At 35.3% G+C, this 21806-nt stretch overlaps 3 protein-coding genes across 8 annotated transcripts; 1 reads left to right on the top strand and 2 right to left on the bottom strand.

The window, feature by feature from the left end:
* Positions 1-1284: 1284 nt before the first annotated feature.
* Positions 1285-5437, bottom strand: LOC118053036 (uncharacterized). 6 transcript variants are annotated; one of them, XM_073405995.1, is made up of 4 exons: positions 4749-5437; positions 2908-3235; positions 2567-2645; positions 1285-2025 (listed from the first exon to the last, which is right to left on the bottom strand). In XM_073405995.1, exons 1-2 carry the CDS (start codon positions 5348-5350, stop codon positions 2971-2973), a joined length of 867 nt encoding a protein of 288 aa, XP_073262096.1. In that variant the 5' UTR covers positions 5351-5437; the 3' UTR covers positions 1285-2025; positions 2567-2645; positions 2908-2970. The 6 variants fall into 6 exon arrangements, with proteins under 6 accessions (XP_073262096.1, XP_073262097.1, XP_073262094.1 ...); XM_073405996.1 differs by having other exon boundaries at positions 1285-1993; XM_073405993.1 differs by lacking the exon at positions 2567-2645.
* Positions 5438-7205: 1768 nt separating this feature from the next.
* On the top strand, positions 7206-11757 carry LOC118053080 (probable disease resistance protein At1g61300). The gene is made up of 3 exons (XM_035064236.2): positions 7206-7633; positions 7950-11327; positions 11456-11757. Exon 2 carries the CDS (start codon positions 7966-7968, stop codon positions 11059-11061), a length of 3096 nt encoding a protein of 1031 aa, XP_034920127.1. The 5' UTR covers positions 7206-7633; positions 7950-7965; the 3' UTR covers positions 11062-11327; positions 11456-11757.
* A 2918-nt stretch (positions 11758-14675) lies between these two features.
* On the bottom strand, positions 14676-18058 carry LOC118053090 (rust resistance kinase Lr10-like). Its single transcript, XM_035064247.2, has 4 exons — positions 17040-18058; positions 16524-16568; positions 16076-16111; positions 14676-15974 (listed from the first exon to the last, which is right to left on the bottom strand). The coding sequence occupies exons 1-4, from the start codon at positions 17842-17844 to the stop codon at positions 14845-14847; spliced, it is 2016 nt and encodes a 671-aa protein (XP_034920138.1). The 5' UTR covers positions 17845-18058; the 3' UTR covers positions 14676-14844.
* Between the last annotated feature and the right edge of the window lie 3748 nt (positions 18059-21806).

The raw sequence follows: 21806 nt of genomic DNA, 5'->3' as shown, positions 1-21806 counted from the left end.
GTGTATATATATATATTGTTTTGAATATTTATTTTTCAATTTCATCTCTTAAAATTATATTTTTATATTAACTTTGGTCCTTATTTTTATAATTGTTATTTGTTTTTTCCTTATTATTTTTTTATTAAATTTTTTTATTTATCAAATTTGATCCTCATTCTTTTGATTGTTACTTATTTTATTTGAAATAATTTATGAAATGTTAATTATTATTATTATTTTAATTTATTCATCTTTTTTTTTATTTTTTAGATTTGATCTCTATTATTTTGATTATTATTTATTTTATTTGAGATAATTTATGAAATTATATTTTTTTCAATTTCATTCTTATTTAATATTTTAATTTGTAAGATTTGTTCCTTATTATTTTAATAAATTTAAGAAAAATAGAATAGTAATAAGTTATTTTCCAGCTTATTTTTCATTATATAACTAAATACTGAAAAATATTTTTCAATTTATTTTTCATTACACTATTAAACATCATAAAATAATTCACTTTTCTTAAATTTATTTTTTTAAAAAATCTATCCAGCAAATAAATAGAATCTTCATCAAACATGGACAAACAAGGTAATTAACTCTCCCATCACCCCCACAGAGTTTTTGCACAGACTATTCCTCATCAAGCCTCGAGACCAGTCCAGCTTTTCTATTTCCTTTTTCTTTTTTCTCGAACAAAAACTTTTGGATTTCGTAGTGGAAGCTGCTACTGATGATGCAATGAAGGGTGATGAAATGTAGAGTGATGCATGGGAGAGGAGCAGTGATCAAGCTAACAGTTCGTTGTCATGCCAGACAATGAGTGATTGATCCCCACCATTGAACATTATATCATAGACGATGATATAAGTTCCCACTTTCTTCTATGTCCATGACAACGAACTGTTAGCCTTGAAAAGAGAAAAGTCATCAACTGTTAACACCACATCGATCATGATATTTTTCTCGGAGCATCTCATCAAACACCAAAATACCCAATCCAGTTCAAGTCCCCGAGATATTCCAAGATATTCTCCTGGCAAGTTCAAGATATGGCAAGTCAAATCGATAACCTATTGATCTGTAACCTGATTTAAAATGGGTTGGTGAAAAAAACTGTTCTTGTTTTTACTAGAACGATATAGTTTTAAATGTTTTCTGAATAAAAAAATGCTTGAGTTGATTCATATTATTGGATCTTAGACTAGTTTAACTCTCTAATCGAGTTTTATAACTATACAATCTTTCTAATAGCATTTAAACAAAGAAAAAGTAAAGGCCACAAAATAAAATGATTGATTGGAACATTGAATATAGTTTTCTTAATAAAAATTCCAAAATGTCACACTAAGAACTACTTACTGGTGCTGTAATACCAGAGGATGAAAATGAACGTATTTTGGCTTGCAAAACTAGATGCGTGTTTGTGTTGTAGCTCCTAGGTTCATTTTGAGGATTGTAAGCACTATTATTTGTTGACAAAGAATCATAGGATCACTGGAGATTTGTTGACATATATTTATAAGAATCATAGGGTCAGCATGTTCACAAACACACTTATTGTTGTTGTGATTGTAGTAAGATCATGCATCACTGGGGAAGTTAATTGTAGCAGATTCTATTATCAGTTTTGCAGAGAAGACTGCTTTCAAAAATGAGAATTTGAAGCAGTGCTCCAGTCCCCAGGCTGGGGCTGCAATCTAGACAGGTCATGCCCAATTCAAGCTTGAGCTGTGGTTTAATTTGACCATAATCTCCTGGACATAAGGTCTGGTTTATCATTGGAAGCCATTTGATGTGATGATGTATTCAACACAGGTCAAGCCACCGACATGCCGTTGAGTGACTTTATTTCTTTTTTGCTGGGGCTGGATAACAGTAGAGACTTGGATGAAGTTCAGCGGGCTCATCTCTAAAAACTCCAATTGCAGGGGCTGGATAACAGTAGAGACTTGGATGAAGTTCAGCGGGCTCATCTCTAAAAACTCCAATTGCAGGGGCTGGATAGCTGGATAACAGTAGAGACTTGGATGATGCTTCCTTGCATTAAGTAGACAAGTTACAGTAGCTTAAGTTAAAATAAATGGCAATCTTTATCATATAAACCGCTTTAACAATCTTGTCATATAGATCAAGGATTCCACCCCAATAAAAGCCTGGTTGTGCCATACAATCTTTCAACATTAAAAGAAGAAAAAGCACAGAAGCTCAGTGCATATACATGCACATACTGTTTAGCATTGCATTTGTATGTGTTTGGATGCGTTTTAAAAGTCCAATTGACATGAAAAATACATCAAATTGATGTTTTTTTTAGTGTTTTTTGATGATTTTGATATGCTAATATAAAAAAAATTAAAAATAAAATCTGAAAAAAAATTATTTTGATGCATTTTCAAGTAAAAACTACTCATAAAAAACACATTGCACCATAATACCAAACACGTATAGAATACCATCATGCACCAATTCAAGTTGAATGGCTATACAAGCTTTTTATAATTAAAATAGAGGAGGTTCAACACGAGAGTTTTTACAATTGTATAGCATGAGTAGAAATTTTATGTTCACCACAAAGTACCTAGTGCAGTCCATGTAGTGAACCATTACACTACACCTAGTGTTTGTCACTAGAAGATAAAACACCTGGACAAGAATATCTGCAAACAACAATTGATTTGAATGGTAAGTGGTATATTTTATTTCTTAAAGGCACCGTGAATTCAAAGACTAAGTGAAAAATAATTCTCCGTTTTATTTCTTAAAGGCAACATGAATTCATAATCTAAGTAAAAATAATTCTCTGTATATCCTAAAAAGAATAAAAATCTAATAGAAATTGTATGTTTGAAACTTTTAGATGATCCGAATTATGATCATTTGTCCCCTCTTTACCCAAGCTTGATCAGGAAAACATCTTACCTTGGGTTATTCCAACAACATTTACTCATGCTTCATAAGTCATCTCTACAATGGAGAAACAGCTCAGCTAGCAGTCACTTCCTTGTCCATGACTTTACTCCGATTTCCCCTTTCTGCAGCCTTTCTTTTGAATTGAATTTGACGCACATATTCTGTCACAATGACATGAAATTTAGGAGCAAGCTTACTCGATGAAGAAACATTAAGACCTGCTTTCCTCAGAGCCTGAGTCACATGTTTCTGGGCCTTTTGGACATGGATGGTGCAGAGAGAAGGAACTGTTGACCTCAGTATTGGCTTTCCACATGTTATCGGTCCAGCCTGAGCGCTAGAGTGCATAGCCAACCAAGGAAATCTAATGATCAGTGGAAAATCAATTGATTCACAGCATCACTCATAACACACCATTTTAACATTCATCGTATGATACAGAAAAGCATTGAAAGCAAATCCAATCAACTGCCCCTCAAAATAGTTTCGACTTGGTATCATGGAAAGCAGACTGGTGGAAGAAATGATAGCTATCTTAGTTTAAGGAGGGACAAACAGGAAGCTATGGCTTGGATATCAAGTTTGTTTTTAAAATTTTAGTCTCTTGTTACTTTAGCAAGAAACTTAAAATTGTTTTGAGTCTAAAGCATAGATCCATCAACGAATGGATGTTTGTATTTTCATATTAGATGTTAACTAATGCCATCAATCTATTACAAGCTGTAGCCATGATGTCAATGCCCCACGGACCTTGCGGCAAGACAGTGACATCATGCACAGCAGTAATCACAGAAAACAAGAAAATAGACTTCAAAAAAGATAGGCAAAAGTCACAACTTCACCCAACACAGTCAAATCGTTTGGTATAATATCCAAGTATAAACATGAGTTCCTGGTGAAAGTGAAAACAAGGTTATTCATGCAAGAATCCAAGTTACTTCTATGGCACTACTAGAGTTCTTTCTAACCCTGGTTATCAAATCAAATCAAATTTAGCCACTACTTGGACCATCAAATGTCATCACACAATTTGTTCAAGAATAGAGATAACTCTCCCCTACTCATTATTGTTGTTGTTGTTGTTGTTGTTTAGCTTATTGCTAAGGTATTGATGTGCATTGTTATCTACCATGATGGCATCTGAAGGCTATTTTCAACTTGTAAGGTCAAAGCATAATGCATACCATGAAACAAAGTTTTATACTTCTAAGTCTGGTCCCATTAAATCCAGAACTAATGTAATAAAAAAAAAGAGATACAAATCTAGTATGAAAAAATCACAACTTTCTAGTATTTCAAATAGTTCCATAATCGTTGCTCGAAGCAAGAAGACAAACACACACTTCATATCACTTTTTCACACATTAGCAAAATCTGTACATAATTAAGGATTAAAATCCCGGCTTAAAATCAAGCATCATTAGTCATTTTGAACCCCAAAATATCTTGGTCACAAGCAATTCTCAGGTAATTAAATGCTATGAATTTACAGATCCTTCATGATTCATGACACTTTTTTTTCCAAATCCCTCATACCAAGTATATATAAACCAATTCCTACACAATCTTAATCAAGCTCATTCAATTTACCTACTCCAAACTTCCTCAATTGGTCAATGGCAAACTAATCTTGCACAAAAATGCAACAACTTCAAAAAATGGCAATCCCAAGCATCCAAGCATAAACAAGACATCCCAAAACCCATCTAGAAATTTAAAATTTAACACCACCAAAACAATCTTACAGAAACCAAACAATCAAAACCCCACAAAAAAAACAAACAAATACCCTTCAAAGAAATAAGCTTTATAATCCAAAAATCAAAGAAAAAGGTAAAGCAAGATGAAACCTTTTGATAACATAACCACAAGGCTTGTAAAGCTTCTGCTTTGCATCAGAAAGTATATGAAGATGACAAAAACTTGTCAAAGCCATAGCCTTTAACTTACACCCAACAAACAAACACCTATGATTACTCTTCAAATCACTGACATTAGTGTTATTTTCACCAATAACTTCAATATTAGCCCCACTCTCTTCATTCTCCCTCTCTAGAACGCCAATCCCACCACCCTGTTTCTGCTGTTCTTGTTTTCGAAGGGTGTTTTGATGGTCTTCTTGAAAAGGGCTGACACCATATTCCCAATAGTACTCTCTGTACTGAATCTTGAGTTCTTCCATTAATGCCCAGTAATGATCTTTGAAGCATTTTGAGAGTTGTTTTAGCTTGTAAGACCTTCTTTTGAGGAGTTCTTGGTGCGTGATGTGGGTGGCGCGTGACAAAACCTGGTCTTTGAGGGTGGGAGATAGTGGTGATGGATTAGTGGTTGGGTTAGGGTTTTGAGTGATGTTAGGTTGTGGGCTAGTTGTGGTGGTGGTGTTGGGGGTAGAGTGGTGGTTCTTGGGTGGCTTAGCGGAGGAGGGTAGGTGTTTCTTGGTGGCCGCAGTCATGGCTACCTAAAAGGAGAGTTTACAGAGCGGGGATAGGAGAGAGGGATTTGTTTTCTTGTATTTCACTTTGACTGACTATTCACAGAATGTCTGAATAGAAAACTGACAATCACAGACGACGTGTAGCTTACAATTGGATGACGGAACTCAAATTACAGTTAGAGATTATTACAGAAATAGCTTGAACATAAGGATCTTTTACTATGACACCAAACAATGTTCATGCTTTCTTAGTGAAATTTTTTTTTTTTTGGATTAACGTAGGTGTTTGGGTCAACTTACGCGAACCACGACTAATCCCACGGTCCACTGAATATCCTGCAAGCCTAGTAAGTAGGTAAGACACCGCGGGGGTGACAGATATACCGCATAGGAAGGACCCAATAGAGACAGGAAAAGAGCAAACTCTCCAGCCCCACTCCCACTGGGACTCGAACCGAAGTTCGAAGGAAGGAGAGCTGCCCCAACAACCTGTTGGTTTTCATCGTGGATTTGATTGTACATATAGCAGTTCATTTTTTTAATTTTAGTCATTGGACTTTTAATTCTTGCAACTTCATCCTCTAAAGTTTTTCCCTATATTATCATGATTTTTTCTTTAATTTTGTACATCTATTTCCATTACTCTATTTTTTCTATCATCTAATTAAAATAAACTATCCTATTTGACATAGTCAGTCTATAACCTAAAATGAGAATTCTTCTTCATGCTTCAAAATATATTTGCAACACCTCAACATTAATTTTTACACAAAAAAAAATCTATCATAAATGTAGTATGGGTCCGCTACTAGTCATTGACTAAAACATATGGGTCTTTAATTGTAGCACAAACATGATTTACGCGCACTTATTTTACTTATTTTATTATGGATTCATCTGTTTATAAGAATAATGTATTTTTAATTTTGATTATTAAAACTTTTTATTTTTATAATTTTATCCTTTAGAGTTATATTATCATTTGTTTGTATTTCTTTTGATTTATATTATCTCCTGCATGCTTGGTTTTAAGGATATTTTAACTTGAGTCTGGTTTTGATTTTTTAAATTTAAAATTTAATTGTGGTTCAAAATCAAAAATTAAAAGAAACAAAAAATAGATTTAATGAAGAATAAAAATAAATATACCATTTAGATTTTGACACGAAAATTTTTAATTTAATCTTTAAAGTTTTAAATTTTTTGTTATTTGATTCCTATTTTTTTTTCTTTTTTAGAGATGTTTCATTATCAATTTTATTTTATTTATATTTCAAATTTGGGATATTAAGAAAAGAAAGGAAAGTTATCACAAAAGTTTTAGGAAAGAGCAAATGATTTGATAATCCCATTCTAGAAAAAAAAAAGAAAAAAAAATAATATATTTGCATTAGTGAATTTGTTTTGTAATAGGAGTTTAATAGAAATTTTCTTATTTTATTTCTATGAATTTTGACTATATTATTCACAATTTGATTTTTCATGAATGAATTAAATGTATTGAGATCGATTGTTTTTTTACTCACTATCATCTCAAGCATGACATCATTATTCTATATTTTGTTTTTTTTTCTTACAAATTGTAGACTCCTTTACCAAGTTGCACTCCATTTCTCGCTTTTTATTTTTAGTTGGTGAACTCTCAATACTTATAGTTGTCATCTCGTGAGTTTGAAAGGATTTTAAAAAAATATATATTTATCTTGTTTGCTTTATTAAAAATAAAAAAAATATTTTTAATTTAATTTATATATTATTACTTTAAATTTAGATTAAAATATATACTTTTTAAAATAAATTAATTAAAAAAAAATTCTAACCTTCTTATACAAGTTTTTATTTATTTTATATTAATTGAATTGCTTTAACAAGCTCTACCTCTCTCTCGGTCAACTCTGTTCCTGCTCCCTTTTCTTCTCTCGGCCTGCTGCTTTCTCTTCAGCTGTTTTGTGGTGGATCGTGCTCTTTCTCATCGTTTGCAAAGCTGGCGTGCTGTCCACCACACGAGGAAACTATCATCAGCCACCGCCTACCCCCACGCCTTCACTAGAGCACCCCTCGCCGGATCCGCTTCCTGGAAGACCAACAACATGTCCATATGACATCCATGAACGACAGAAGTTCATTTAACTTTTTTTCACTGTCATCTGCTTCTCTGACTGTCTGAATCTATCCTTATCGACAACCACACAAGCCGAAGCTCTATCACTCGTCTCCAACACACTTACTCTTCCCTGTCCATCTTCTTTTTTCTGATTTAATCAAACCATTGGATAACATCTTGCTGCTTCTGCTGTTCAGGTAATTAAGTTTGATTAATTTTAGCTCTTTTTTGATACCATTTCTTTTCCAACTCATGTAGTTTGATTCTTCTAAGCAAAAAGAAACATACTGGTTATTAAATTACTTATATGACCAGTTGTAGAATTATTGGGAAAGTAAAAAGAAAAGAACACTATGATGTTTGGAGTGGTTTAACTTGACTTTGGTTTAGACAGTGAAACACCTGTAATCAATTTTTCTTTTTATCTTAAACTTAGCTTCTTCTTTTTTTCAATTAGTTTAAGTTCCATTTTAATTCAACATTCTGAAAGTTCTTTGTTATGTCTGTATGTAGGGACACAGAAGAAAAAATGGCTGGAGGAAGTGATCCATTTCAGAGTTATTTTGACAAAGTGGATGGTGGTTTATTGAAGTGCATTTTTTGTGAGAAGACATTGGCTGGAAGTTCTTCCACTACAAGGATGAAATATCATCTGGCAAGAGTTGGAGGTGGTGGTGTTACAATTTGTGAAAAAGTAACTCCAGATGTTCAACGAGCAGCGTTTGATAAGCTTCCTGGCAGAATGCGTGGGAGCATGCCAAGTTCAAGCAATAATATAATAGTTACTGCAGATTCAGATCCTGCGCAAGATTTAGAAATGCAAGAACAAGGACAATCTCGTTTGGATGATGTTTCATGGATGGATGGGATAGCTGGGGGAGAGTTTTTCCTGTCTGAGGAGACCATGGTTCCTAGCATGCTTATGCCCGATGCACCTGTGACTGGATTGGGAATAGAGCCAGCAGTTCAAGCATTTGAAACGGATACGAATAACATCACTCTTCATAGTATAGAGAGTCGGGAGTTGATGCAGGCTGTTACTGAGAGAGGAAGCTGTTCTAAAATGCCTGTAGATAAGAGTGTGCCAAGTTCAAGCAATAACGAGGGAATTAATGCAGCCTCAACTGCTTTGCGGGGCTTAGAAATGGAACAAGAAGAACAACCTCTTTCGGATGAACGAGGACGGAAGGGTTTTATGATTCGGGGGGAGACTGAGCTTGTCGAGGAACCTAGAGCTCCTGTCGTTCTTATGCCAGATGAACCCGAGACTAGACAAAGAACAGAGCAAGCACATCAGTCATTTGAAATGAACTTGAATAACATCTCATCATCATCAATGAGGGATTTTGTGTTGAGAATTGGTAGACTGACCACGAGTCCGGAATTGATGCAGTCTGATGTTGAGATACAACCCTCTTCTAAAAGTCCAGTACATAAGAAACGTAGGACTGGAAGATATGTATTGCCGACAACAAAGCTAGTGGGCCAAGCTATGGAAAGAAATATGAAGGCTGTCTGCTCTTGGTTGTTGAATGATGAGGTCTCATGCATTGGCATTTACGGGATGGGGGGAATTGGAAAGACAACTTTGGCTACACATATCCACAATCAGCTTCAAGAGAAACCAGACATTTGCCCTCGTGTTTGTTGGATTTCTGTGCCTCAAGAATTTAGCGTTCACGCATTGCAGGATCTCATTGCCGAAGCTTTTGGTTTACATCTTGGGAATGGAAAAGATGTGGTGAATAGAGCCGGGAAGCTATGGACTACATTGAGTGTGACAAAATGTGTTTTAATTATTGATAATTTGTGGAATCATTTTCCTCTTGATAAAGTGGGAATACCTCTTAAAACAGATGGGTGTAAGCTGATTCTTACAACGAGATCATTGGACACATGTCGAAAAATGGATTGCCAAAGGATAATCAAAGTGGAGCCTCTTTCTGAGAGTGAGGCTTGGGATTTGTTCATAGACAGATTAGGGCATGGTGTTACCCTTTGTCCTGAAATGAAAAAAACTGCAGTGTCTATTGTGAAGAAGTGTTCTGGTTTGCCTCTCGGAATCATGACAATGGCTGGAAGCATGAGGGGAGTGGATGATGTATCTCAGTGGAGAGATGCATTGCGGGAACCGGCAAGTTCAGAAATTGGAACATGTGACACGGAAACTGATGTATTTCAGATATTGAAATTTAGCTATGTTCAGTTAAAACATAAAGCGATTAAAGATTGCTTCTTATATTGTGCATTGTTTCCAAAAGGCAAGAAGATCAGGAGAGAGGAGTTGATAGAGTATTTGATTGTTGAGGGTATAGTCCAAGAATTGTGGAGTAGGCAAGCACAATTTGATCGGGGCCATACCATGCTTAATCAACTTGAAAATGCCAGCTTATTAGAAGGTTCCAGGGACGATGAAGATTACAGATATGTCAAGATGCATGATTTGATTTGGGATATGGCTTGGAAAATATTGAACGAAAGTGGGGGGGCTATGGTTCAAGCAGGTGCACAACTAACAGAATTACCCGATGTAAGATTGTGGAGAGAGGAACTATTAAGAGCTTCACTCATGGAAAATAGAATCGAGAATATTCCAACAGGCTTTTCACCAATGTGCCCGCGTCTCTCAACATTATTGTTATGCAGAAACTACAAATTGAATTTGGTTGAGGATTCTTTTTTCCAACACCTCATCGGACTCAAGGTTCTTGATCTTTCCGACACAGATATAGAGAAGTTGCCGGATTCTATTTCTCATCTGACGAGTCTCACTGCATTGTTGCTGGGATGGTGTGCAAAGCTGAGTTATGTACCATCATTAGCAAAGCTTAAGGCATTGGAGAAGTTGGATCTCAGTTACACTGGACTTGAAGATTTTCCCAAGGGAATGAAAAGGCTGAAGGATCTCAGGTATCTTAATCTTGATGGAAGCGGGGTGCGTGTTTTACGGTCGGGTATTTTACCCCAACTCTTAAAATTACAGTTCCTCAAGCTTCATCAGAAACCTGAAGTTGTTCTCTCAGTTAGAGGAGATGAAATTTCCAGTTTGTATCATTTGGAAACTTTGGAATGCAACTTCAGTGATCCAGACGATTTCAGATTTTTCCAGTCTGGACGGAGATTTTCACAAATTGCATGCAAGGTTACTGTAGGACGACCTTGTTTCTCTTCACTTGAAGATCTTAATTATTCAAGATCGAAGTCAGGGTTAATTAGAGAGGCTTGGTTTTATGACCTCAAGCTTGACAATGCAAATCGTCTGATCCCGCCCTTCATTACAAAAGCAGTTTTTGTTAGTTGTCAAAACATGAGAATCTTATGTCCATCGTATGAAATTGAAGGGCTTGAGATTCTACACCTTGATGGTCTGATAATCTTAGAAACCCCTTTTGAAGTACCTTCAAAACTAGGTACTGTTGGTGTCTTTTTCAATCTCAGAGAGATGGTGATACATAAGTGTCATAGGATAAAGGTGCTGCTCCCTCGGTTTTTGTCTACACTCAGCCGATTGGAAGTGATTGTAGTCGAAGACTGTTACAACCTGCGGGAGATAATGGGAGGTTGTGAAGTTTGGTACATGGAGAGGAGCATTCCTCTCGTTTTCGTAGTTTTGGTACAAATTTGAGGGTTTTGGTATTGAAGAAATTACCAAATTTGAAAAGCATTTATTCTGGAAGACTTCTATGCAATTCTCTCGAAGAAATTGCTGTGGGTGATTGCCCACAGCTAACGAGGATCCCGATCACTATTTACCGTTCTCTTAAGAAAATTGAAGTAGATCCTGAAAGTTTGTTGAACACAGTTGAGCATGTTTGAAGACCTTGCCTCTTACCCACAAGAAGACGCATTGCACAGTTAGAAGCAGAGCTCTCTGGTGAAATGCCATGACCGGTAAGCAAGCTTCATTTTCTTCCTCTCTACTTTTCGTTTTTTTTTTTTTTTTTTTTTTTTTTTTTTTTTATTGGGAGAGAAGATTTCGGCATCAAATTCACCCATCTGTTTTAATATTCATTTCACAGCACCCATTATGGTCACGGTTTCCAATCCTGTTTGGTATGGTAATGTGTAAATGGTGACGCTAGATCGATGATCATGGGGCTGAACATTGACAAGAAGGCGTTCGTACCCTCTCTCCAAAATCCATGCATCTTCAGTTGTAATTGCAGCGTGTATTTTCCTAATAGTAAATGTAAGGAATCTTATACGGTGTGAAATAAACACAAGATTTGGCAATATTTTTAATATTTAAGGTTTGGCAAAGCTATCAAAACCATTTGCTATCATTCCGGGATGAAATTAGGATTTTATGATTTCTAGGGACTGTTTTGTATTTTGGTATCGGAACCTTTACCTGATAGTAAATATGTAAGGAGTACTTGTGAGTTTGATAAAAAATAATATTTCAGAATTTTTTTAATTTAAAAAAATATTTTTTATTTTTTTTAAATTATTTTTATTATTAATATATTCATTTGAAATAAAAAAAATAATTACTTTTAATAACAAACAGGTACAGTTTAAGTTGTAACTTTTAAATGTTAAATATTTGAAAGTGTGGTTTTGGTTACTTTTTAAAATATTTTTTTGATAAAAAATATATTAAAATAATATTTATTTTATTTTTAAAAAATTATTTTTAAATATCATCACATCAAAATAATTTGAAAATACAAAAAATATTAATTTTAAACAAATAAAAAAATTAAATACCAAAAAATATTAATTTTAAACAAATAAAAAAATAAATTGATGTTGTCTATGTACATAAATTGTCATTAATTTGTTGTTTATATATATATATATATAAGAAAAATCATTATTATTTTTTTGGTGTGTATATATATATATATAGGGAACTTGAATTTGCAGCTGGGAAGCCAATGGTTCAATGAAAAGAATAGGAAAGAGTGATTTGTAGTAAATGTTGACGATAGAAACTCAAAGTCAGCAAAATTATTGAAAGTGATGAAGATGGGGTGATCAACAGAGCAGTTTCTGACGGTTGGGAAAATGACTTGAACAACATTTCCTGCTGAAAACGACATATCTTTCTAACATCTGAAGGTACAGATTACAGTTTCACCTCAACTGATAAATACTCTACAAAACCAATCCGAATGAATTAAATGTTTTATAAACAGTTATTGTTTGAGTCGGATTTGAGTATAATTAAAAGAACTGATAATGAATACTATACATATATAAAAAAATTTAAACTTAAAGGTTGTTCGTTAGTCTCATTCTCAACCGTCTCCATCTGTGAACACACTGCTCTCAAGGTCAACTCTACTGCTTTCTCTTTTCTTGGCCTATTGCTTTCTCTCCATCTGTGGATCGTGCTCCATCTCTATTGGATGATGGATTGGCGCGGATGGATAGGATGATTGGGGGAGAGATTGTGCTTACTGAAGAGACCATGGTTCCTAGCTAGCATACTTATGCCTGATGCACCTGAGACTGGATTGGGAACAGAGCCAGCAGGTCAAGCATTTGAAATGGATATGAATAACATCTCATCTTCCTTGATGAAGGATGTTGAGTCGAGCAGTGGTATAGAGAACATGACTTGGGAATTGATGCAGTCTGTTGCTGAGAGAGGAAGCTCTTCTAACAGGCCTGTAGATAAGAGCGTGCCAAGTTCAAGCAATAACGAGGCAATTAATGCAGCTTCAACTCCTGTGCGGCGTTTAGAAATGGAACAAGAAGAACCTCCTCTTTTTGATGAGAGCCTAGGATGGATGGATATCTGGATCATGGGGGTGACTGGGATTGTTGAGGAACCTAGAGCTCATGCTGTACTTATGCCAGATGAACCCAAGACTAGACAGAGAACAGAGAAAACATGCCAGGCATTTGAAATGATCTTGAATAACATCTCATCCTCATCAACGAGGGATGTTTTGTTAAGAGTTTGTATAGAGAACATGACTTGAGAATTGACACGGTAAGCTATTCTAAAAGGCCTGTACATAAGCGACGTAGGCCTAAAAGATATGTATTCTCGACAACGAAGCTAGTGGGCCAAGCTATTGAAAGAAATATGAAGGATGTCTGGTCTTGGTTGTTGAGTGGTGAGGTCTCATGCATTGGCATTTACGGGATGGGAGGAGTGGGAAAGACAACTTTGGCTGCACATATCCATAATCAGCTTCAAGATAAACCAGACATTTTTTTTCATGTTTGTTGGATTGCTATGTCACAAGAATTTAGCATTCACGCATTGCAGGATCTCATTGAGGAAGCTTTTGGTTTATGTCTTCCGAAAGGAAAAGATGTGACGAGTAGAGCTGGGGAGCTAAGGACAGCATTGAGTGCGATACAAAACCATGTTATCATTCTTGATGATTTGTGAGATGATTTTCATCCTGAGAAAGTGGGAATATCTCGTAGAACAAACGTCATAATTTGAATAGCATTTATTCTGGAAGTCTTCTATGCAATTCTCTTGAGGATGAAATTACTGTGCGTGATTGCCCGCAGCTAACGAGGATCCCGTTCACTGTTTCCCATTCTCTTAAGAAAATTGAAGCAGATCCTGAAAGGTTGTTGAACACAGTTGAGCATTTTTGAAGACCTTGCCTCTTACCCACAAGAAGATGCATTTCACAGTTAGAAGCAGAGCTCTCTGGTGAAATGTCAAGACCGGTAAGCAAGCTTCATTGTCTCCTCTCTACTTTTCGTTTTTTCATTTTTTGGAGAAAGAGAAGATTTCTGCATCAAATTCACCCATCTGTTTCAATATTCATTTCACAGCACCCGTTATGGTCATGGTTTTCAATCCTGTTTTGTTGTGATTGGTTCCTCGTGGCTTATGCAAGATATGGTAATGTGCAAGTGGTGACGATAGATCGATTATCATGGGGCTGAACATTGACAAGAAGGCATTGTTGGTGGAAGAAAATGAAATTAAGCCGCTCTGTTCAGAATCATCCCTATGATAGCAAATAAATCGCTATTTTCTATCTCCGAAGCTACTTGTAGCGGCTACCTATAAATAGAGACTCGTCTTTTCATGCATCAACTTGTTTATATAATCCCTGTGATAGTCTCTTGTTAATTTGTAGCCAAAATATTATTCTGCTGGAGAAAAATATAGGATAATTAATATGTAGAACATGGAACAGTTATCATGGAGGATGTTGCATCCTCGCCAACTGCAATGATTGCCAAACAGAGTGGAAATCTGATAGTTAAACACAATACAGAACATATTTGTATGATGATTATATAGACCAAACCGAAGAAACAAGCCGCAGCTTGAACTCTATAAATTAGCAAAACACAAATCAGATAAAAGCAAGTATTGCAAATTATCATAATGTTTGCAAACTAAATTATCATAACCAAGTCCGAAAGCACCATTATTCATTTTCCCTGCATGTAAGCAGAGCATTCCACATCATATCACTTAGTATGCATTTTCAATCAAACTGGTTGATGCGGTAGAATCACCTGACAACGATGATGACTCTCCTTCAATGTTTGGTGGCGTCACATCTAGGTTGAAGACAGGCTTAGGAGGCAATTGCAAGTTTTCCAAATCTCCTTCAAGCATCTCCACAACATTCTTCATTGTAGGCCGGTCCATGGGTTTCATTTGTATACACCACAATCCAACCATAATCATCTTCTTGACGATCTTACATTCTTCCTCCGTGGCATCGTCTCCGATTTCTATGGCCTTTCCATCAGATACTTGGTCATGAACCCAATATGGCCAGTAGATTTGACTTGAATTTTCTGCCAACGCGTTTACATTTTTCCTTTTACCTGCCATTTCCAATAGCAGCATTCCAAAGCTATAAACATCAGCTTTATAAGAGACACGTCCAATGTTTTTGTAGAACAATTCAGGAGCCATGTATCCTATGGTGCCCCTTGCTGCAGTAAGAGATGTGATGCTGCCATTCGTTGGGTACAACCTAGCGAGCCCGAAGTCAGAGACTTTTGGAGTGAGATTTTCGTCGAGAAGAATGTTGTGAGGTTTGATATCAAAATGAAGTATTTGCATGTCACAGCCTAAATGAAGATAGTCGATACCACGAGCCACTCCAAGGGAAATCTGATGTAGTTTTTGCCAGCTTAAAGAGATTGATCCTTCTCGAGAAAACAAGTGTCTATCAAGAGATCCATTAGGCATGAAATCATATACAAGAGCTCGCTTTGATCCTTCAGCGCAAAAACCGATTAGCTGCACCACATTAGTATGGTGAATCCTTCCTATGGTAGCAACTTCATTTATGAAATCCTGTCCATTAGCTTTCGATTTTCCCAACAACTTTACTGCTGCAAAACGCCCACTGCGAAGCTTTCCTTTGTTATCTGTACCAAAGCCTCCTTCACCTAATTTGTCCTTGAAACCTTTAGAAATCTTCCTGATATCTGAGTAGGAATACCTTACTGGCATAAGGTTATTCTGACCCTGTAGGAATTGTTCAACTGTATCGTACACTGATAAATGTCTCCTTCGCCATTTGTAGATCAAAAATATAATCACACATGGAGTCCCACAAACAACTTTTAGCCCATGAAGTAGTGCTGTGTAGGAAATTTCCAGAAAACAATCAAGTTTTGTGATCTTATTTGTTGTCTCCACTAGAAATTTGTTGCGAAACTAAAGAAATGAAGGAATTTCTTACCAAAGTAACCGGATATAGTTATATAGAGGTAGGGATCTGCAGGAAATGGTGAACAAAATTACAATTACTATTCAAGAAACAACAATCCTTATTTCACAAATATAGAGGTAGGGATCTGCAGGAAATACGATAGTTTATGTTAGAATTAATTTTCAAGTCTACATTTAAAGTATCTTTTAGTTCTCCTAGATGTCTCCTAAATATATACATGTAACTACTTAATTATGTATTTATCTTTTAAGTCTCTTGAATTATTCTAAACTAATATAAATATATATTAAAAATATTGTAAGTCTAAGTCCAAGTCTAGTAGGACTTAGCAGAGTTTACTATGAGACCATATTTCTCATATTCCTATTTTTACTCTTCTTCTTCAAATATTTCTAACAGTTTAAAGAAACACGTAAGAATACACAAACATGGTGAGATGTAGAAAAAGAATTCGCACCTGTCACTATGGAGAGTATAATTTGCCAGTAGCTTTCATCATGAGCTGTCGAGAATTTAGGTTAAAAAACGAGTTCTAATGGTATACGCAACAGTAAATGCAAAAGAAAATAGAAAAGAGCGCGCACAATTTAATAGTGTGACTTGAACTAATTAATGTGTATCCATGGTCAAGTTAAGATGAACCAAACGTTTCACTGTGTCAATCATGAAATTGCAAAAGACCAATGAATCTGTCCAACTACCTTAAACCACATTATAGTCAGAATATTTTACAATATTAACATGAATGAATCTCATGATCAGCCCACTATAGTAGAATTCACAGGTAATGGATGCACAGAATTTGTACATGAACATCAATCTGGGGACAGTGCAATGTTGTGCTAATGCGCAGAAAAAAATGAAAATTCAAAAGTAAGCCAGAGAAAATATATGAAACCACCTCAAATCACAAGTTATTTATAGTCTTATGAATCAAATCTGACGCAACTTAATCATCAAGTGTTACATGTACCATGAGCTGCGGGAATGCAATATTGACGATGGTCTGAGCTGTTGATGTAGCAACCCCTTGTGCAATTTTCACAGTTGATGTTGTACCATGAAAGCTCAAACCCATATGCCAGGTCACTGTGTATTTCTTCAAAGGACTTGTCTGTGTAGTTCTTCTTTGGAAGCAAAAATATTTTCTCTATGCTGCACAGTTCCATCAAATCCGAGGCATTCATGCCCCCAAGAGTCACATAATTCGAAGGAGTCACAAGAGAAGAGTCTGATCCGTAGTTAAGGCCGTAGGGAGCCGTGTCCACATAAAGAGGAGAATTCACCGTATTTTCACAGCTCATGAAAACCATATGCAGCGATAGTGTAGGTAACTCGTTCAACCAATAGTACTCAACGAAACCGTCACTCACTCCCGGCGGCACCTGCTTGTAGTTATACGATGTGTACGGATCTCCGTAACTGAAGTTGTCACGTGCCAAAGAATAACGAGGGATGGAGCAGCAATTATCTTGTACACCAGCATCTACCACTCGGATTGTGAAGTTATCGTAGTCGATTGCCTGCACGTAGTATTTACCTGAATACAAATATAATACTGTAGAAATATTGTTCTCGCAAATCAGAGTATAATTATAGTTTCCGCAGCTTTGTGGATCAGTGTTTAGTCTGAAAGGGAAGCTTATGTTTTGGATATTGCCGCATGAAGAAGGAGCACAATGAGCAGTGATGGTGCTAGAATGGCAAGTTTGGAAGACTAATAGCTGTAAAAGAAAAGCTATGTAGCAAGCAAAAAGGAAGTTCATTCCTCTAAACATGGGGAAGGCTGAAGATACACAGTGTATACGCAATTTTTGCACAAACTGTTCTTCTTTTTTCCTTTTCTTTTTTCTCCAACAAAAACTATTGAATTTCGGGGTGGAAGCTACCGATAATGCAATGAAGAGGTGAAGGAGAACACCCCTACCTGGTCGTCCTTTGAAATGTCAGAGTCATCGGATAGGAATAGTAGCAAAGCAGACAGTGAGTTATTGATCCACCATTCAACACTACTTCACAGACGAAGATAATTTCCCACCTCCTTCGAAATGTCAGAATCATTAACTTTGAAAAGTAAAAAAAAAAAAAAGTCATCAACTGTCAATACCACAAACAACGACATCCAGCGAGCCTGATATTTTTCTTGGAGCATCTCGTCAAAAACCAAAACACCCAATCCAGTCCAAATCCATGAGATATTCTAAGATATGCTTCCTTCGGTTGTAAGGGAAAGATAGTTAAAATGCTGAAAGTAAACTGATTTCTAGAAATTAATTCAACCGGCCGACTAGTTGAGACAAAGCAACCAGGTTAAAAAAGTTGAAGCAGTCTTTTACATAATTCTGGTAATTTCATATAAATTATCAATAATTCTCATCGGTAATAATCACTCAATTTATTCATTTGCTTGATTCTTTTAACATTAATTAAATAGGAAAAAAACTAATGAAGTAAAAGAAAAAAAATCTGAATTAACTGGGTTAACCCTTCAAACCAGGTTAACCCGTCAAATCTGAAATTCGTGTCATGAAAGTTTGATAACTAATTAGGAAAAAAAAATTACGGGTTAACCCAGAATTAGATGGGTTAACCCGTCAAACCCGGAATCCGTGTCATGAAATTTTGATAATTAAATAAAAAAAATTAACATTAACAAACTAAATTAAATGAAAAAATTAATTAAAAAGAAGAAAAAAAAAATCCAGGTTAACTCGTCAAACCCGGAACCCATGTAATGAAAGTTTGATAACTAAATAGAAAAAAAATTAACATTAACAAAAAAAAAATTAAACAATAAAAATTCATTAAAAAAAACAAAGAAAACAAAAAAGCTTAAAAAAAAACAAAGAAAACAAAAAAGCTTAAAAAAAAACAAAGAAAAAAGCAAAAGAAAAAAGAAAAAAATAGCTTAAAAAAACAAAGCAGTAAAAAAAAGATAGCTAAGCATTTCACTGTGGGCTGCACTCAAAAAAATTAATTAAAAAGAAAAACCAGAAAAAAAAAAATCTTTGTTAACCCATCAAACCCAGAATCTGTATCATAAAAATTTAATAACTAAATAGAAAAGAATTTAGCATTAACAAAAAATTTTTTTTAAAAACATTCATTAAAAAAAAACAAAGAAAAGAAACAGCTTAAAAAAAACAAAGAAAAAAAAACAATTTAAAAAAACAAAATAAAAAGCAAAAAAAAAAAAAGAAAAAAACAGCTCAATATTTCACTGTAAACTTGTACAATAAAACATTATGCAGTTTTAGTTATTGTTATAATTGATTTGGATTTTGGGTACATAAATAATGTAATTTTTCATAATAGCCGATTTGGAACTTGTATATGAGTTTGGATTCCTCCTTTTTTTACATTGACGATGAGAAAGTATTTTTCTAGCATTCTTTTTGGTATAACGAAGTTGCGTTTTTCAGTTCCTTTTCCTTTTATCTCGGCCAACTATCTTTCTTTTTCTTTTTTCTTCTTCTTTTTTTGTCTTGTTGCACTAGTCAAGTTGTCCTAACAAATTCAAATATATAAGTTATTCTCTAAAATAAATTTATGCAGTGTGATATTTTTTTTCCTGGCCAATACATATATAGAATTTAGAGAAATTAATAGAAGCACACATAACCAAACCTAATTAGAGCATAGACCATAGTTTTAAGACCCGGCCCGGTGGTCGGCCCAGTCCAAGGCCCGGGTTCCGGGTTTTGACCGGGTCTCGACCGGGTCGCCGGGTCGGCCGGGTCAAAATTTATTTTTTAATTTAAAAAAAAAATCAAAACGACGTCGTTTTAGTAAAAAAAACAAAAAAAAATAAAAGTCAACGGGTTTGGGGCCGGGTCTTGCCGGGTCAACCGGGTCCCGGGTCGACCGGGTCTGGCCGGGCCAATTCCCAAGCGGGTTTTGGCCTTCACCCGGACCGGTCCCATGCCCGGGTTGACCCGCCGGGCCGGTCCGGGTTTTAAAACTATGGCCCAGACCCAGCAAACAAATTTAGATTTCTGTTTCCTTTTCTCTTGTTAATGGTATGTAGCTTTTTATGAAGAAAAGAATTAATAACACAATTTAAATATAATGCATTCAAATATACATGTTGAGAATTTCGCATCCATAATGACTCCTAGTCCCTTCTGGCATAAGCATTAAGAGGGCGACCATTTAGTTAAAATTCATTTCATAGAATCTAGTTTTTCTGCCTGTTCTAGATTTCCAAATTCAACATGTTACCATATGCCTATTCATATTAGCTGTGAATGCTATGTCAACAGAGAGATTATTGCTAGAGGTGAGCATATTAACCCGATTCTTGCTAGAGGTGAGCATAGTAACCCGATTATCTTGAATATTTCTAAACATTGAGCTAAAATTGACCGAACAAAATGGTTTTTTTTTTATATATAGTAATCGAGAATATTATAAATAAAACGCCTCCATTAACGAGATGAGGGCTGCTAAGGAAGATTACATGGGGAATTAAAAAACATTAAGAAAACAAGGAATCTATAGACCTGACTAGTTAGTCCAGTTCATGATACATTCAGGATTCCTATAAAGATCAGAGCCTGTATAGCTGAAATTTTTAACAAAGGACTTCAACCAAAAGGCCAACTGATGAAAGGTGAGGTCAAAAATCACATCCCAGTCTGGAGTTTTGTTGTCAAAGATCATGTGGTTGCGCGCTATCCAAATTGACCAGTATAATCCTTTACAGAGAAGGGTAATTGCCTGACGCTGAAATTTTCCTCTTACCATGTTGGACCACCCTCGTGTCAATGACGATGAATTATACGCTTCTTAGTTATTTCTTGTTGAGAATTTTGCATCCATCACAACTCCAAGTCCTTTTTGGCATAGGATAAATTAGGAAATTAACACACAAATTAAAATAAATGATGAAATGACACAAAAGCAAAAACAATTTGTGAAATAGCACACTTCACCTTATTGCCCTTTAAAAACATGATATTTATTAAATGTCGCTATTCTAAAGCACGACAAAATAGTTGCCACACTTCAGAATAGCGATATTTAGTAGATGTCGCGTTTCTTAAGCAAATGTTATGCTTCTAAAGCATGACAAGATAGTTTTCATGCTCAACCGATCAACCGGTTCATAATGGTTAGTGACACTAGCTGACCGGTTTCGAAAATAACAAGAAAAATTACAAAATTATCAAAATCAAGTGTCCTTGGTGAGATTTTTTATGTCCAAAAATCTAATGGTTCACGTAGCACAGTAAAGTTACTCTAGGTAAAATGTCCACCAAAAAATCCTATAAAACTTTGAGCACGATGCAACAATCAAATCAAAAGTTATGGCCTTTTTGAGTTGTTATTCTGGTCTGGCATAACTAGACCTCCTCTTGGGTCTAGACATGTCTCACTAGTCCATAAATACAACCATCCATGTAATTTGTTTGGAGTAGATCCTTATTTAGTTATGGTAAACTCACATCTGACTACCTAGAATCACTCATTATCATAAGCCCAATTACAGTAACTTTTTAGATTTTTTTTTAGTCTACAAATTGGATAGAGATGTATATTTTAACTCATAAAACATATTTGGAAGAAACAAAATTATAAAATTATCGTTTTGTGTGAAACAATCAACCAGTTAATATAACTGAATCAAACCGGTCGACCAGTAAATTGGAGTTTCATATTGTCATGCTTCAGAATAACAACATTTACTAAATGTCGCTATTCTAAAGAAGGACAACTACTTGCCATGTGTTGGAATAAC

Source organism: Populus alba, chromosome 17 (genome assembly GCF_005239225.2).
Source record: "Populus alba chromosome 17, ASM523922v2, whole genome shotgun sequence".
Taxonomy (NCBI): Eukaryota; Viridiplantae; Streptophyta; class Magnoliopsida; order Malpighiales; family Salicaceae; genus Populus; species Populus alba.
This window is presented reverse-complemented; position numbering and strand designations above follow the sequence as displayed.

Coding starts and splice junctions, on each gene's coding strand:
- LOC118053036 (XM_073405995.1), bottom strand. CDS start 5,350: ATGACTGCGGCCACCAAGAAACACCTACCCTCCTCCGCTAAGCCACCC. Junction 3,236..4,748: donor TGTGGTTATGTTATCAAAAG/GTTTCATCTTGC, acceptor TATGCACTCTAG/CGCTCAGGCTGGACCGATAA.
- LOC118053090 (XM_035064247.2), bottom strand. CDS start 17,844: ATGTTTAGAGGAATGAACTTCCTTTTTGCTTGCTACATAGCTTTTCTT. Junction 16,569..17,039: donor TTGCATTCCCGCAGCTCATG/GTACATGTAACA, acceptor AATTCTCGACAG/CTCATGATGAAAGCTACTGG. Junction 15,975..16,075: donor AACTATATCCGGTTACTTTG/GTAAGAAATTCC, acceptor TTTCCTACACAG/CACTACTTCATGGGCTAAAA.
- LOC118053080 (XM_035064236.2), top strand. CDS start 7,966: ATGGCTGGAGGAAGTGATCCATTTCAGAGTTATTTTGACAAAGTGGAT.